The sequence below is a fragment of the Arachis ipaensis genome, chromosome B7 (genome assembly GCF_059453495.1).
Source record: "Arachis ipaensis isolate K30076 ecotype BB chromosome B7, ASM5945349v1, whole genome shotgun sequence".
NCBI classification, from domain to species: Eukaryota; Viridiplantae; Streptophyta; class Magnoliopsida; order Fabales; family Fabaceae; genus Arachis; species Arachis ipaensis.
In genome coordinates this window covers 133,773,056-133,791,227 of record NC_142442.1, presented here as the reverse complement: position 1 = coordinate 133,791,227, position 18,172 = coordinate 133,773,056, and the positions used below count along the sequence as shown (strand labels likewise).

The 18,172-nt window shown below is 36.9% G+C and overlaps 3 protein-coding genes across 3 annotated transcripts; all 3 read right to left on the bottom strand.

The window, feature by feature from the left end:
- Positions 1-4,484: 4,484 nt before the first annotated feature.
- On the bottom strand, positions 4,485-5,024 carry LOC148554223 (uncharacterized). The gene has a single exon (XM_088494347.1). The coding sequence runs from the start codon at positions 5,022-5,024 to the stop codon at positions 4,485-4,487; it is 540 nt and encodes a 179-aa protein (XP_088350473.1).
- A 4,001-nt stretch (positions 5,025-9,025) lies between these two features.
- On the bottom strand, positions 9,026-9,565 carry LOC148554222 (uncharacterized). Its single transcript, XM_088492778.1, has one exon. The coding sequence runs from the start codon at positions 9,563-9,565 to the stop codon at positions 9,026-9,028; it is 540 nt and encodes a 179-aa protein (XP_088348904.1).
- Positions 9,566-13,579: 4,014 nt separating this feature from the next.
- On the bottom strand, positions 13,580-14,119 carry LOC148554221 (uncharacterized). Its single transcript, XM_088492779.1, has one exon. It carries the CDS (start codon positions 14,117-14,119, stop codon positions 13,580-13,582), a length of 540 nt encoding a protein of 179 aa, XP_088348905.1.
- Between the last annotated feature and the right edge of the window lie 4,053 nt (positions 14,120-18,172).

Genomic DNA, 18,172 nt, shown 5'->3' with positions numbered 1-18,172 from the left:
TTTATGGGCTAACGCTTTTTTCATTTTTTCTTTCTCAAAGATAGCTGCAGCATCAACATCGAACACAACATTACACCGAGAGCACAAAGACACATATCGATCTTTCAATTTCTGCTGCATCAGAAATTCTAACAATCCTTCACCAACACCCGGATACACTGGTCGAACATTATCTTCAAAATTCCCTAGAACAGTATCAAATTCATAAGAAAAACCAAACATGTTGATCCCTAAGAAAGGCTCTGCAAAATTTGCACCAACATCAAAAGGATCAGAGTCAACCTTCATATCTTTTTCACCATCATCGAACTTTAATCTCCCTTCCATAATTGCTTCTTGAATCAAGTCTCTGAAACGAACACATTTATTAGTCGAATGGCTAATTGCTTGATAAAAGTTACAATAGGGTTTCTCCTTTAAATCTTTTATTGAAAGCAATGTCTTGCCTTCTGGCAAGATTAATTGTTTATCTTTAAGAAACACATCAAATATTTGATCTGATTTTGAAATATCGAAGCTATAATTCTTTCCACTCTTATGTTTTGTATCATTAGATCTATCAACATTCGTGATTTTCTTAAGCAGAGAGTATACATAAGGTGGACCATTCTTTAATTCAACCAAATCAACTTCAGAAAATTCAAAATCAAATTCTTCACTTGAGGATTTTATTTCGACATATGAAACCTTTTCTTTTCGAGAAAAAGATTTATTTTTCAACCTTTTCTCATTTTTAAATCATTCTGTATCCTTTCGAAGAATTTCTATTTGACGAACTCTTTCAACTAAATGAGCTAAGTCAAGTATATCAACATTAAGCAACTTTTGACGTATGTAAAATCTTAAATACATGGTCGCTATTTTCACTACTTCACTTTCAGGACAAGACACATAACATCGACTTCGAGCATTTTTAAAACAAATCACGAAGTCATCTATTGATTTACCATCTTCTCGTTTTAAAGCCACTAAATCAGTAACTGTCAAATTCAATTCACCTCTAAAAAATTGAGAATGAAAAGCATTCTCTAATTGTGCCCAAGTTAAAATCAAATTAGGCATGAGGTTAGAAAACTAAGTAAATGCATTCTTCGTTAAAGAAGAAGGAAAAAATTTCATCTTCAAGTTCTCATCATTTGCTAAATTTCCCAATTCAATAATAGATCGAAAAATATGCTCAGTAGTCGATTCACCAACTTCACCCACAAACTTTGTTATTATTTTAGGGTTTTTCACACCTCTTGGTACCTCTGCCGCTTGCACAACAGCAGGAAAAGCAGAAACAAAGTATGGTCGATTCATGAAACCCACATTGAATCCGACTCTATTAAGCACATCCTCAACAATTCTAGTAACTTGGTATCTCTCACCACGTTGATTAGCTCGCATTTGAGCCAAAACATCATCCGTGTTTTGATCTCGTCGAACCACTCGAAGAATATCTTCTTCAAAATGCATATCACCACCCCTATTGCTAGGCATTTTCATAAGATCCTCTCGGTTCATTTGCATATTTTATTGATCACCTTCATCATAATCAATGATTCGAGCAATCTGCTCAACTTGTCTAGCAAGACGCTAAAATTTTTACTCATGATCAGCCATCATTGGGTTCAATATAGTTGTTATTTGCTGGGTCAATAAATTGACCAAATCATGATGACTTTCATCGATATGCTGTCGAAAAGCAGCCATCGAACCAGGACCATTCGATGTGGAAGCCACTTGATAATCACGAGAAAACTCAAGATGTAATGAAAAAAATGAATTGCTAATTGACATAATTCTAAATCTAATTGGAGGAACATAACCACCCATTGGTGAATTATAACCTGGAGGTAGGCCATAAGGAGGCCAACCAGCGATTACTAGTGGTTGTGCTTGCGTCAAAGCAATTTGTGGGCGTGAATTTCACCAGTTATTCCCAACTGGAGGATTAGTAACTGTTGCATTCTCCACTAATGTACCACTTTTAGAACGTGACGTCATCTCCACTGACGTTTGTGCAACTATAACAACATTATTATTTGCAGATGATTTAGTATTAGAAATTTTGTCTGTCATACGTATAATTCTACCACTTCTAAGTTGCATACACTAGATCATGACAAAATTTTTTTGACACACTTAACTTTTAAAACTATCCCACTGAGTGCGCCAATTTGTTTTACAGATTTTAGCAAATTTGGGTGGTTTGATATCTAGGATCTGAGAGCGAAACCTACTCCTCTTATGAGTACCAGTTCTCGAAAGTGCATAAAAGATTCTTTTAAATCAGCTAAAATAACAAAGAAAAATCTGAAAAAAAAAGGATAACTTTGGAAATAAAACAACTGGAAAGGAAAGAAATAGCATTTAATTTAAAGAAAGCGATAAACTACCTTCGATAAAATTGAAGGACTTTGAAATCAAATACAAAGTACGAAAACTCTAAAAGGAATAAAAAGAACAACTTTGTTGAAAAGATAAATTTGTAAGAAGATAAAGATTACAAGAAATTAAAATAAATGTAAAAGACATGAAAGGAACCCTAGAGAAAAGAAAGCTCTTAACAAACTCAGAAATTCGGTGGGAATATAAGAGTGCGAGAGTGTTTTTTGAAATGAGATTTCAATCCTTGTTCTTTTCAATCTTCATCTATTTATAGGACTTTTCGACTAATCAAATTCAAATATATTTCACACGTGTATTAATCTTTAAGTAACTGTTTTCACGCTTTGTATGCTGTGAATAACTGCCATCAATTATCTTCACTCAATAATCTTTTTCGATAAGATTTATCGATCAACCTTATCTCTCTCCTCGATACATCTCCTTCGACGAGTACTATGTCCTTCGAAAAGTACTTGTTGAGCCTTGACTTTGATATCTCAAAATTTATTTTATTTTTGACCAACGGGTAGTTTTAATTATAACATTTTACTGTTTTCTTTTTAACTTACTGCCTCGTCGATCTTCATTTAATTAGGAAAAAATGAATTAGTTATTAATGTTACCTAAGTTTTCTAAATGAATACTTGTTTGTTTGTAACAAGTAACAACATAGGAGTAATATTAAAAATGGACAATTATTTGGGATAGAAGAACCGAATATTGACTCTTAACTTATAAGAAATCTACTGAATATTTTATACATTTTAAAATTCATATATATGGAAATTAGAAACCATTGAAAATTTTTAATCTAAAATAATATTTTATACAAAAAGATATAGAAAGTAAATATTCTTTTTGAATTCCCAAATAATTAAAGGATGATTTTTGAACACATTAATTTATATTCTGCTCAATTCATTGAATTGAGTTTTAATTTTGAATAAGACTATAGGTTATTTCTGTAACAAAACTCTATTTCATTCATGAATAAAGAACAATTGAATATTACATAAATTAACAAAACCATATGAAATAAAATATGACGAGTCTCAAATCAATGTATACAAAAATGAATCAGCGTTTTATTATTACTCCTTCAAGAATTCATCATAGTATTCTCAACTGGAAATCAGCGTCTTATTATTCCTCCTTCAAGAATTCATCATAGTATTCTCAAAGTTTCCAGTTTACCTGGAAATGAACGTGTTAAGTGTCCTCAGTTTAATAACTAAAAAAAAAATTATAAAGTAGGAAAAAAAAAGAAACATTTTTCTTTAAGATGAACGGCAATAATTTTTTTTAAGAGTAAATAACCATTTTTTACCACAAAAGATTCGAATATTGACAAAATTAACTATTAAAAAATAAAATTAAAGTTGTATCCATAAAAAATGAATTATGTTCGATAAAAATAACTAATTATTAATTTTTTATTATTTCTATTAAAAAATTAATCAAAATACCCATGCATAATATCCATATCTCTTCTATTATCTTTAACTTTTGAAATTCTTCAACTCAACTCTCTGTTTAATTTAACAGCAAAATCACAAAGAGAGTGAGACAAAAGAGATAAACTAAATACAACTATGCTAACAACTATTGATTTTCTTCTTGCAATCTTCTTCAATAGTTTGTGTAACGACCCAATCCCTAGTAAGTCATGATCATACTAGAAATCAAGTGTCACCAACTTGTTCACATGAAACCTTTACTATGTATTATTAAGCCTGTAATCGGGTTAGCGTACTATCGAGTTTTGGATAAACTTTTATAAGAAAACTTGCAAGAACAACTAATTAAACATACACAAGCATAAGCATACAGGTACTGTCGTACATATAAGTATATGTATATATATATATATATATATATATATATATATATCCTGAGTTAGCATACAACCCTTCAGAAAATACTACTATGTACAATCCAACACTCCGGGCCCTGGTCCATATAGAAAACCCCTAAACTGGCACCCGAACTAGCCTAGTCCACTATATACACCCTACTCTCTCAGTGAGTCTGACCAAAAGTGAGAGATTAACACAAAGGCTAGACTAACACAAAAAAAAACTATCAAAAGGCCCAACCGCAGCTCCCAGGACTCAGCTGTCATCGTCAGAAGAGATCACAACCACATCAGAACACTCCTCAGGATCCTCGTCCTCGTCATTGGAAATCTCTATAATCTCGGGAGGGGCACTGGCACTCGTGCTACTGGTCTGACCAGCACTCGCCGGTCCACTAATAGAGGCGGTGAGCGGCTCCTCAGAAGATGGCTCGGATGAAGATACTGAAATCCGCTCCATGGGGATGTCCTCCTCCGGTACAGGCTCTGGAAAATGCTCCTCCATGGGCTCAGGCTCAGGGTCCGCCTGATCCGCAGGCTGATCAGGATGCTGGTGAGGCACCGGCCCATCATGAAACGGGTGAAATGGAGCATCCGGGTGGAGCCACTGCAGTGGGAACTCGTAGGGCATGTCGGGGTTAAACTGTGGAGTGTCAATCGGGTGATGGAAAGGATGATCACGCAGAATGTACATACGAGTCCTAATCTCCGCAGCTACTACATAAAACCTATGCTGTACAATATCCTCGTATATATAGGGAGGGTCCATCTCGTAGAATATAACTCCGGTCTCCATCTGAAGGGGAGGAAGAGAAGGGGTAAGAACTGGGGGGTTCTTAGTAGGGTCGAGGGTGGTTAGTTTAGTCAGGATTACCACAGTTCAAGTAATTCACAACGAAATATCTAGTCACCACAATTCAGAATAACATTAAGGAATGTATAAACACAAGAAGACAATCACAAACAATTTCACAATGTTAAGTAAAATGCAAATGCGCAACAAGAATGATGTATGTCTATTCCTAACGCAGGCCATGAGCTCATGTGTCGGTTGCCTACCCGCTCCCGACATTACCCGGGCACAAGTCCCAGATATGGTTTTCCAGATGCATCAGTGTGCTTATAAGTCGTACGGCCAGGCCGCATCAGTGTGACTTTAAGTCGTACGGCTAGGCCGCATCAGTGTGACTTTCCAAATCAATAAGCGTACATCTGGAAAACAGTTCTCAGTGTGTGGGCGTCCCCACTTTACATTTGGCACTAAGGCCCAAACAATGTCACATCTGCTCTCCTGTGGCAGTAATTTTGAATAAAAGCTCAAAGTAGCATTTTCCTTTCAAAACTTAGTTTATAACGGTAAGCATAACCTCAGTCTTTTATAAAAATATAATGACATCCCTTAAAATAAAATTTCCAAACGGATATCTTGTCCTTCAACGAGACTGAAAACCTGTTTTATTTTTATCAAAATATTATCTTAAAAATTGATCCATTCCCAAGCTGACTAAACACAACTTCATCAAAATATCAATATACCAACAAAATTCAACAGGAAATGCAATCAAATTTCAATAACACTCAATCCAAACATCAATTTACTTTCAAATATCATTTAGTCGGTGAAAATTTATCAAAACCCTACCTTCGTACGTAATCGAAATACTCGAAACTCTAGAGAAACTTTCTGACCGTGCTGCTGAAGGGAAAAACGTCCGGAATCCTCCGTGCCTCCTAGAACTCCAGGTGGCCAAGCTCAAGGGGTAGGGGAGCTACATCACCGTCGATTTCCACCGGACAAAAGTAACACCAACACGTAGAGGAGGAAGATACGAACACTTTTACCGGATTAGATTTTTTATTGGAGTTACAAATCGTAAGAAATCGAACTCAGAAGAGGTAAGGTTCCATGGTTTCTGATTCCTTTCACTCACGGCTTACTCTCTCTTTTTCTTTCAAAGTTGGTTCGGTGATGCATGAAGGAAAAGGAAGTATGATTAGTGATGAGGGTGATTAAAAAGGATTTGCGGTAATAAGGTTTATTAGGTGTCATTGGTTATTAAATGAATGTAACAGGTGTCATGGTTGCATAGATATATGTATACACATAAGCCACGACCTTTATTTCTCTTTTTCTTTCTAAAGGGTTCGGCTATAATGAATAAAAGTAATAAAAGAAAATGATGCTAATGAATGATAGTTTGTAGTGTAAAAGTATTATTAGGTGTCATGAGCATATATAAGTATAATAGCATGCAAGCCACGTTCTTTTCTTTCTTAGTCCCTTAATGACATTAGTTATATATATATATACACATACTTGTAAATGAGCCACATTTGGCTTTTCTTTATACATATTTTCTTAATGGCTTCGGCCAAAAGAAAGAAGTAACTAATAATAATAATAATAACTATAAAAGATTAACTTAATTTTTGCCTATCAAAATAGTTTTTAATAAATAATTCAAACTAATAGAATAAGTTATATTTAAATTAAATTTCGATAATCATAAATTTTATTTAATTATCTTTGTTAAAAAAATAGATTTCTTAAAAACAAAATCTCAATATAATATGATAACTTATAAATAACTAATTATTTAATTTTCAAAAAAAACCGAGATGTTATATCCTACCCACCTTACAAAAATTTTCGTCCTCGAAAATTGCTATAAACGAAAATTTTCGTCCTAAAAGAAAATTTCGCCCTCAACATTTCCTTTACCTGTAAGCAGGTGCGAGTAAACAGTTCTTATCTTATTTTCTAGTCCTCAGGTATGTCGTGTGTCCTCATCTCGTCTCAACTTACGTATAGCAGTTAAAGAAATACAAGAATGTGACGCACCAGAAACATAAAGTGCAGTTAAGGAGCGAGTCTTAGCACAATACTGACCTTGGGTCAGGGAGTCCGAGTACGAGCATCTTCAGTCATCATTGTAAATACTCTTCCCGGCTGCTGAGATTTAGCTAAATCTTGAGCAATCTTCTTCTCACAATTCCTCGCTATGTGTCCAGGCATACCACAAAAATAACAAACACTCGAACCCAATCGACATGGATTCCCACCATGGTTTTTCCCACACTGATTACAAACAAGGTTTGTTAATGCTGGCTGTGGTCGCTTTCCAGTATCTCGTCCTTGCCTATCAATATTGTCACGAGCAGGAAGATTACTAACTTGCTGATTCCCATAAGGAAGTGTCCTATTCATCTTAAAGTTCCTTCCCTGAGGGGCTATATACCGATTAAAATTTTTCGGAGGTAATTCTTGACGACTCATCTTTACTGCCGCCACCTTCTTGGTGCAGTCTTCCACCAACTGACTCCTATTGACAAGCTCTGCAAAGTTTCGTATTTGCAGTGGTACCAAGGAGTGCATTAGTTCTTCGCAGAGTCCTCCTTCGTACTTCAAACACTTCCATTCCTCAAAATCATCTGGGTTTCCCTGACAGATCTTAGAGAATCGGCACAAATCCTCAAATTTCCGAGTATACTCTGCTACTGACATATTCCCCTGCGTCAACTGCATTAGTTCCATTTCTTTGGCATCACGAACAGTTCTAGGGAAGTACTTTTTGTAAAATTCCTCCTTAAAAGTATCCCAGTCAATCTCTTCCACCACCTGCCTTAACAAGCGTTGCACTCCATGCCACCAGTGTTCAGCTTCTCCCTCCAGCATATAGGTCGCAAATTCCACGTACTGTCTTTCTGGTACATGTTGCACTCGCAATGACCTCTCAATACCACGGAACCAATTGTCAGCTTCAGTTGCAACAAGCGTCCCCTTAAACTTGGGCGGATTTACCTTCAGAAAGGTTGCTAGTGTCATAGGGTTATCGTGGTTTCCGACACCTTCATTATCATTACCGTCTCCACCACGCTCACCATTGCGTCCTCCGTTACGATCTCTGTTCCTCTCCCCTAAACGGTCAATTGCTCGCGTAGTAGCAGTTGCCGTTTCACGCACAGCCTCAGCCATGGTGTTCATTGCAGCTATAAAAGCATCTGCACCCCTCGTCGATTCCTCTGCATGGTTCGCACCACGCCTACCACGTCCTCGTCCCCGTGCAGCCATCAAGATTCTGTGCACACCCAACATGTAATATTAAGGTGATCAGTCTTAACATTTCAGGCAAAGTGTGAATAGTCTCTAAAATGGAAACACAGTGATAATCATGCAATTCATATCACAACGATATCCTATGTGCATGAGACACAACTCAGAGAATGCAATGAAGCATGATTCAGTCCATATCCCCAGGCTTTAATAGGAACGAACTGCTCTGATACCAAGTTGTAACGACCCAATCCCTAGTAAGTCATGATCATACTAGAAATCAAGTGTCACCAACTTGTTCACATGAAACCTTTACTATGTATTATTAAGCCTGTAATCGGGTTAGCGTACTATCGAGTTTTGGATAAACTTTTATAAGAAAACTTGCAAGAACAACTAATTAAACATACACAAGCATAAGCATACAGGTACTGTCGTACATATATATATATATATATATATATATATATATATATATATATATATATATATATATATATATATATATATATATATATATATCCTGAGTTAGCATACAACCCTTCAGAAAATACTACTATGTACAATCCAACACTCCGGGCCCTGGTCCATATAGAAAACCCCTAAACTGGCACCCGAACTAGCCTAGTCCACTATATACACCCTACTCTCTCAGTGAGTCTGACCAAAAGTGAGAGATTAACACAAAGGCTAGACTAACACAAAAAAAAACTATCAAAAGGCCCAACCGCAGCTCCCAGGACTCAGCTGTCATCGTCAGAAGAGATCACAACCACATCAGAACACTCCTCAGGATCCTCGTCCTCGTCATCGGAAATCTCTATAATCTCGGGAGGGGCACTGGCACTCGTGCTACTGGTCTGACCAGCACTCGCCGGTCCACTAATAGAGGCGGTGAGCGGCTCCTCAGAAGATGGCTCGGATGAAGATACTGAAATCTGCTCCATGGGGATGTCCTCCTCCGGTACAGGCTCTGGAAAATGCTCCTCCATGGGCTCAGGCTCAGGGTCCGCCTGATCCGCAGGCTGATCAGGATGCTGGTGAGGCACCGGCCCATCATGAAACGGGTGAAATGGAGCATCCGGGTGGAGCCACTGCAGTGGGAACTCGTAGGGCATGTCGGGGTTAAACTGTGGAGTGTCAATCGGGTGATGGAAAGGATGATCACGCAGAATGTACATACGAGTCCTAATCTCCGCAGCTACTACATAAAACCTATGCTGTACAATATCCTCGTATATATAGGGAGGGTCCATCTCGTAGAATATAACTCCGGTCTCCATCTGAAGGGGAGGAAGAGAAGGGGTAAGAACTGGGGGGTTCTTAGTAGGGTCGAGGGTGGTTAGTTTAGTCAGGATTACCACAGTTCAAGTAATTCACAACGAAATATCTAGTCACCACAATTCAGAATAACATTAAGGAATGTATAAACACAAGAAGACAATCACAAATAATTTCACAATGTTAAGTAAAATGCTAATGCGCAACAAGAATGATGTATGTCTATTCCTAACGCAGGCCATGAGCTCATGTGTCGGTTGCCTACCCGCTCCCGACATTACCCGGGCACAAGTCCCAGATATGGTTTTCCAGATGCATCAGTGTGCTTATAAGTCGTACGGCCAGGCCGCATCAGTGTGACTTTAAGTCGTACGGCTAGGCCGCATCAGTGTGACTTTCCAAATCAATAAGCGTACATCTGGAAAACAGTTCTCAGTGTGTGGGCGTCCCCACTTTACATTTGGCACTAAGGCCCAAACAATGTCACATCTGCTCTCCTGTGGCAGTAATTTTGAATAAAAGCTCAAAGTAGCATTTTCCTTTCAAAACTTAGTTTATAACGGTAAGCATAACCTCAGTCTTTTATAAAAATATAATGACATCCCTTAAAATAAAATTTCCAAACGGATATCTTGTCCTTCAACGAGACTGAAAACCTGTTTTATTTTTATCAAAATATTATCTTAAAAATTGATCCATTCCCAAGCTGACTAAACACAACTTCATCAAAATATCAATATACCAACAAAATTCAACAGGAAATGCAATCAAATTTCAATAACACTCAATGCAAACATCAATTTACTTTCAAATATCATTTAGTCGGTGAAAATTTATCAAAACCCTACCTTTGTACGTAATCGAAATACTCGAAACTCTAGAGAAACTTTCTGACCGTGCTGCTGAAGGGAAAAACGTCCGGAATCCTCCGTGCCTCCTAGAACTCCAGGTGGCCAAGCTCAAAGGGTAGGGGAGCTACGTCACCGTCGATTTCCACCGGACAAAAGTAACACCAACACGTAGAGGAGGAAGATACGAACACTTTTACCGGATTAGATTTTTTTATTGGAGTTACAAATCGTAAGAAATCGAACTCAGAAGAGGTAAGGTTCCATGGTTTCTGATTCCTTTCACTCACGGCTTACTCTCTCTTTTTCTTTCAAAGTTGGTTCGGTGATGCATGAAGGAAAAGGAAGTATGATTAGTGATGAGGGTGATTAAAAAGGATTTGCGGTAATAAGGTTTATTAGGTGTCATTGGTTATTAAATGAATGTAACAGGTGTCATGGTTGCATAGATATATGTATACACATAAGCCACGACCTTTATTTCTCTTTTTCTTTCTAAAGGGTTCGGCTATAATGAATAAAAGTAATAAAAGAAAATGATGCTAATGAATGATAGTTTGTAGTGTAAAAGTATTATTAGGTGTCATGAGCATATATAAGTATAATAGCATGCAAGCCACGTTCTTTTCTTTCTTAGTCCCTTAATGACATTAGTTATATATATATATACACATACTTGTAAATGAGCCACATTTGGCTTTTCTTTATACATATTTTCTTAATGGCTTCGGCCAAAAGAAAGAAGTAACTAATAATAATAATAATAACTATAAAAGATTAACTTAATTTTTGCCTATCAAAATAGTTTTTAATAAATAATTCAAACTAATAGAATAAGTTATATTTAAATTAAATTTCGATAATCATAAATTTTATTTAATTATCTTTGTTAAAAAAATAGATTTCTTAAAAACAAAATCTCAATATAATATGATAACTTATAAATAACTAATTATTTAATTTTCAAAAAAAACCGAGATGTTATATCCTACCCACCTTACAAAAATTTTCGTCCTCGAAAATTGCTATAAACGAAAATTTTCGTCCTAAAAGAAAATTTCGCCCTCAACATTTCCTTTACCTGTAAGCAGGTGCGAGTAAACAGTTCTTATCTTATTTTCTAGTCCTCAGGTATGTCGTGTGTCCTCATCTCGTCTCAACTTACGTATAGCAGTTAAAGAAATACAAGAATGTGACGCACCAGAAACATAAAGTGCAGTTAAGGAGCGAGTCTTAGCACAATACTGACCTTGGGTCAGGGAGTCCGAGTACGAGCATCTTCAGTCATCATTGTAAATACTCTTCCCGGCTGCTGAGATTTAGCTAAATCTTGAGCAATCTTCTTCTCACAATTCCTCGCTATGTGTCCAGGCATACCACAAAAATAACAAACGCTCGAACCCAATCGACATGGATTCCCACCATGGTTTTTCCCACACTGATTACAAACAAGGTTTGTTAATGCTGGCTGTGGTCGCTTTCCAGTATCTCGTCCTTGCCTATCAATATTGTCACGAGCAGGAAGATTACTAACTTGCTGATTCCCATAAGGAAGTGTCCTATTCATCTTAAAGTTCCTTCCCTGAGGGGCTATATACCGATTAAAATTTTTCGGAGGTAATTCTTGACGACTCATCTTTACTGCCGCCACCTTCTTGGTGCAGTCTTCCACCAACTGACTCCTATTGACAAGCTCTGCAAAGTTTCGTATTTGCAGTGGTACCAAGGAGTGCATTAGTTCTTCGCAGAGTCCTCCTTCGTACTTCAAACACTTCCATTCCTCAAAATCATCTGGGTTTCCCTGACAGATCTTAGAGAATCGGCACAAATCCTCAAATTTCCGAGTATACTCTGCTACTGACATATTCCCCTGCGTCAACTGCATTAGTTCCATTTCTTTGGCATCACGAACAGTTCTAGGGAAGTACTTTTTGTAAAATTCCTCCTTAAAAGTATCCCAGTCAATCTCTTCCACCACCTGCCTTAACAAGCGTTGCACTCCATGCCACCAGTGTTCAGCTTCTCCCTCCAGCATATAGGTCGCAAATTCCACGTACTGTCTTTCTGGTACATGTTGCACTCGCAATGACCTCTCAATACCACGGAACCAATTGTCAGCTTCAGTTGCAACAAGCGTCCCCTTAAACTTGGGCGGATTTACCTTCAGAAAGGTTGCTAGTGTCATAGGGTTATCGTGGTTTCCGACACCTTCATTATCATTACCGTCTCCACCACGCTCACCATTGCGTCCTCCGTTACGATCTCTGTTCCTCTCCCCTAAACGGTCAATTGCTCGCGTAGTAGCAGTTGCCGTTTCACGCACAGCCTCAGCCATGGTGTTCATTGCAGCTATAAAAGCATCTGCACCCCTCGTCGATTCCTCTGCATGGTTCGCACCACGCCTACCACGTCCTCGTCCCCGTGCAGCCATCAAGATTCTGTGCACACCCAACATGTAATATTAAGGTGATCAGTCTTAACATTTCAGGCAAAGTGTGAATAGTCTCTAAAATGGAAACACAGTGATAATCATGCAATTCATATCACAACGATATCCTATGTGCATGAGACACAACTCAGAGAATGCAATGAAGCATGATTCAGTCCATATCCCCAGGCTTTAATAGGAACGAACTGCTCTGATACCAAGTTGTAACGACCCAATCCCTAGTAAGTCATGATCATACTAGAAATCAAGTGTCACCAACTTGTTCACATGAAACCTTTACTATGTATTATTAAGCCTGTAATCGGGTTAGCGTACTATCGAGTTTTGGATAAACTTTTATAAGAAAACTTGCAAGAACAACTAATTAAACATACACAAGCATAAGCATACAGGTACTGTCGTACATATATATATATATATATATATATATATATATATATATATATATATATATATATATATATATATATATATATATATATATATATATATATATATCCTGAGTTAGCATACAACCCTTCAGAAAATACTACTATGTACAATCCAACACTCCGGGCCCTGGTCCATATAGAAAACCCCTAAACTGGCACCCGAACTAGCCTAGTCCACTATATACACCCTACTCTCTCAGTGAGTCTGACCAAAAGTGAGAGATTAACACAAAGGCTAGACTAACACAAAAAAAAACTATCAAAAGGCCCAACCGCAGCTCCCAGGACTCAGCTGTCATCGTCAGAAGAGATCACAACCACATCAGAACACTCCTCAGGATCCTCGTCCTCGTCATCGGAAATCTCTATAATCTCGGGAGGGGCACTGGCACTCGTGCTACTGGTCTGACCAGCACTCGCCGGTCCACTAATAGAGGCGGTGAGCGGCTCCTCAGAAGATGGCTCGGATGAAGATACTGAAATCTGCTCCATGGGGATGTCCTCCTCCGGTACAGGCTCTGGAAAATGCTCCTCCATGGGCTCAGGCTCAGGGTCCGCCTGATCCGCAGGCTGATCAGGATGCTGGTGAGGCACCGGCCCATCATGAAACGGGTGAAATGGAGCATCCGGGTGGAGCCACTGCAGTGGGAACTCGTAGGGCATGTCGGGGTTAAACTGTGGAGTGTCAATCGGGTGATGGAAAGGATGATCACGCAGAATGTACATACGAGTCCTAATCTCCGCAGCTACTACATAAAACCTATGCTGTACAATATCCTCGTATATATAGGGAGGGTCCATCTCGTAGAATATAACTCCGGTCTCCATCTGAAGGGGAGGAAGAGAAGGGGTAAGAACTGGGGGGTTCTTAGTAGGGTCGAGGGTGGTTAGTTTAGTCAGGATTACCACAGTTCAAGTAATTCACAACGAAATATCTAGTCACCACAATTCAGAATAACATTAAGGAATGTATAAACACAAGAAGACAATCACAAATAATTTCACAATGTTAAGTAAAATGCTAATGCGCAACAAGAATGATGTATGTCTATTCCTAACGCAGGCCATGAGCTCATGTGTCGGTTGCCTACCCGCTCCCGACATTACCCGGGCACAAGTCCCAGATATGGTTTTCCAGATGCATCAGTGTGCTTATAAGTCGTACGGCCAGGCCGCATCAGTGTGACTTTAAGTCGTACGGCTAGGCCGCATCAGTGTGACTTTCCAAATCAATAAGCGTACATCTGGAAAACAGTTCTCAGTGTGTGGGCGTCCCCACTTTACATTTGGCACTAAGGCCCAAACAATGTCACATCTGCTCTCCTGTGGCAGTAATTTTGAATAAAAGCTCAAAGTAGCATTTTCCTTTCAAAACTTAGTTTATAACGGTAAGCATAACCTCAGTCTTTTATAAAAATATAATGACATCCCTTAAAATAAAATTTCCAAACGGATATCTTGTCCTTCAACGAGACTGAAAACCTGTTTTATTTTTATCAAAATATTATCTTAAAAATTGATCCATTCCCAAGCTGACTAAACACAACTTCATCAAAATATCAATATACCAACAAAATTCAACAGGAAATGCAATCAAATTTCAATAACACTCAATGCAAACATCAATTTACTTTCAAATATCATTTAGTCGGTGAAAATTTATCAAAACCCTACCTTTGTACGTAATCGAAATACTCGAAACTCTAGAGAAACTTTCTGACCGTGCTGCTGAAGGGAAAAACGTCCGGAATCCTCCGTGCCTCCTAGAACTCCAGGTGGCCAAGCTCAAAGGGTAGGGGAGCTACGTCACCGTCGATTTCCACCGGACAAAAGTAACACCAACACGTAGAGGAGGAAGATACGAACACTTTTACCGGATTAGATTTTTTTATTGGAGTTACAAATCGTAAGAAATCGAACTCAGAAGAGGTAAGGTTCCATGGTTTCTGATTCCTTTCACTCACGGCTTACTCTCTCTTTTTCTTTCAAAGTTGGTTCGGTGATGCATGAAGGAAAAGGAAGTATGATTAGTGATGAGGGTGATTAAAAAGGATTTGCGGTAATAAGGTTTATTAGGTGTCATTGGTTATTAAATGAATGTAACAGGTGTCATGGTTGCATAGATATATGTATACACATAAGCCACGACCTTTATTTCTCTTTTTCTTTCTAAAGGGTTCGGCTATAATGAATAAAAGTAATAAAAGAAAATGATGCTAATGAATGATAGTTTGTAGTGTAAAAGTATTATTAGGTGTCATGAGCATATATAAGTATAATAGCATGCAAGCCACGTTCTTTTCTTTCTTAGTCCCTTAATGACATTAGTTATATATATATACACATACTTGTAAATGAGCCACATTTGGCTTTTCTTTATACATATTTTCTTAATGGCTTCGGCCAAAAGAAAGAAGTAACTAATAATAATAATAATAACTATAAAAGATTAACTTAATTTTTGCCTATCAAAATAGTTTTTAATAAATAGTTCAAACTAATAGAATAAGTTATATTTAAATTAAATTTCGATAATCATAAATTTTATTTAATTATCTTTGTTAAAAAAATATATTTCTTAAAAACAAAATCTCAATATAATATGATAACTTATAAATAACTAATTATTTAATTTTCAAAAAAAAACCGAGATGTTATAGTTTGCCACCAAAAGACTGCTTCGCACACAAACATGAGAATCACAGAAAATAAAGCAAGAAGAAACAATTAAATAAGGGGCAAACAAAACAAAAGTTCAATAAAAATCTATAAACTCAAATAATAACATTTTTTTTGGTTCAATTTAGAGAATTTATATAGAAAATGAAATGAGTGATAGCTCTTATTCAATTTCTCTAACAACTATAATAGCCTTTTAATTTCTCTGACAACGGATCCATTGCTGCAACAAGAATACGCCGGGAATATACTGGAGTTAGGGTTAGAGCATCTTTCTTCCGTCGCCGCCTCTGGCAGAACCGCCTCAATGACGGAAGCAACGCTTCTCCTCCTTCTCCCGAGCTTAATGATTGCTGAAGACAACAACGTTGATAATTTTTGCTCTCCGTTACTACTTCTGGCTTTGTTTATCTTCCTTCAGTAATTTATCTCCTTTTGTCTCATTCTGTCTCAGTTTATTGATGAGTTGTATTGACTGTGATGTTGACAGTGATGGTGGTGGTGATGGTGGTATTCAAAATTTGAGAAAAAAGGTAGTGATTTTGTTGGTAACAGAGACTTGAGTTGAAAAATTTAAAAAGTTGAAGATAATGGAAGAGAATGGGATAATTTGGGCATTGTAATTAAATTTTTAATAGAAATAATAAAAAATTAATAATTAATTATTTTTGTCGAACATAATTCATTTTTTATGGGTATAAATTTAATTTTATTCTTTTATGGTTAATTTTGTTAGCGTTTAAATCTTTTGTAATAAGAAATTATTATTTATTTATTTTTTAAATAAATTTAAATATTTTATAAATATTAAATAGAGTAAATTAAAATACATACATTAAAAAATGATATTGACATTCTTAAATTTTATATTAATTATCACTCCTCTTTAGTCAGTCCAAGGAACAATCAATGCTTTTCCATCCTTTAGCAAGTACGAAGGAGGGGAAAAAAGGTGTTTGAGAGGGAATAAACAAATAGCTAAGTGTTTCAGATAGAAATAGGGGTGTCAAAATTCCTCAAAACGCGGGGATCCCTATGGGGACTGCTCTGAATGGGAACCTGAAGGTGGGGATTTTTTTCGTGGAGATGGGGATGGGACTAAAATCCCCCCGAGACACGCACGGGGACCCGAGCGGGGATCCCCACCTCGCCCCCAATAATTTCCCAAATTCTTGAGTTTATTTAAATACCCTGAATTTATTCCCAATATAAAGACTTTTTAGGGATTTCACCTATTGAAAACCCTAACCCTACCTTATTTAATGTCTTCCATTCTCTCCTACTACTCCACTTAGCGCCGTTTCGAAGCCCCAACTCTCCAGAAAAGTTCAAAACTCCCAATCCCCATAGTTGTGTCGACAGTCATAGCCATAGCAGCATACCCTTTCGCCAGTCGCTACCGGCCACTCTTCTTGTTCAGTGCTTATCCCCTTATGGGCTATGATTTGTTATGTTGTATTTCTTGACTTATAATCTTGGATAAGATATGTTTGTAATAATGTTTTGTAGTTTTTTTTTAATTTTTTACTATAATTTTCATATAAATGTTCAACATAAAGAGATGGGGAATGGGGACCCGCGAAGAACACAGAAAACGCGGGAAATGGGGATCAATTTTGGGGGGGCGAAAACAGGGAGCAGGGAGGTATCCCCTGCCCCCGCCCCCGCCCCGCCCCATTAACATCCCTAGATAGAAATGTTGCATGGTAAAGTAAAAAAAATTAATTTTTTATTAATAATAACTATAACATGTATAACCTTAAAACACATATTAATTAAATCATCTTCTTAAATGATATATTACTCCTATTGTATAATATGTTATGTATAAAAATTAAAAAATATTATATATATATATATATATATATATATATATATATATGTATATTAAATATAATGTTTCATATATTTTAAATATATATTTTATATTTTAGTTTTAATTTGATAACTGATTTTTAATTTTAGACAGTAAGAATAAATTTGGCTTGAAAATTACTTGACTAACCAATTAGACTATCTTCAAAACATATGCATTGCCCCATAATTACAACAAAACAAACAAAAAACTATAAAAAGATCATCACAATTTATGCACGTTTTCAATAATAACAGAACTTTATAAAACTATAAAAACACCAAGACTAAATTGATTATTCACTAGTCACTGGAAAAAAAATTGATTATTAACTATAACAATCAAGC

Excerpts from the sequence above, each read along its gene's own strand:
- LOC148554223 (XM_088494347.1), bottom strand. The coding sequence starts at position 5,024 with ATGGAGACCGGAGTTATATTCTACGAGATGGACCCTCCCTATATATAC.
- LOC148554222 (XM_088492778.1), bottom strand. The coding sequence starts at position 9,565 with ATGGAGACCGGAGTTATATTCTACGAGATGGACCCTCCCTATATATAC.
- LOC148554221 (XM_088492779.1), bottom strand. The coding sequence starts at position 14,119 with ATGGAGACCGGAGTTATATTCTACGAGATGGACCCTCCCTATATATAC.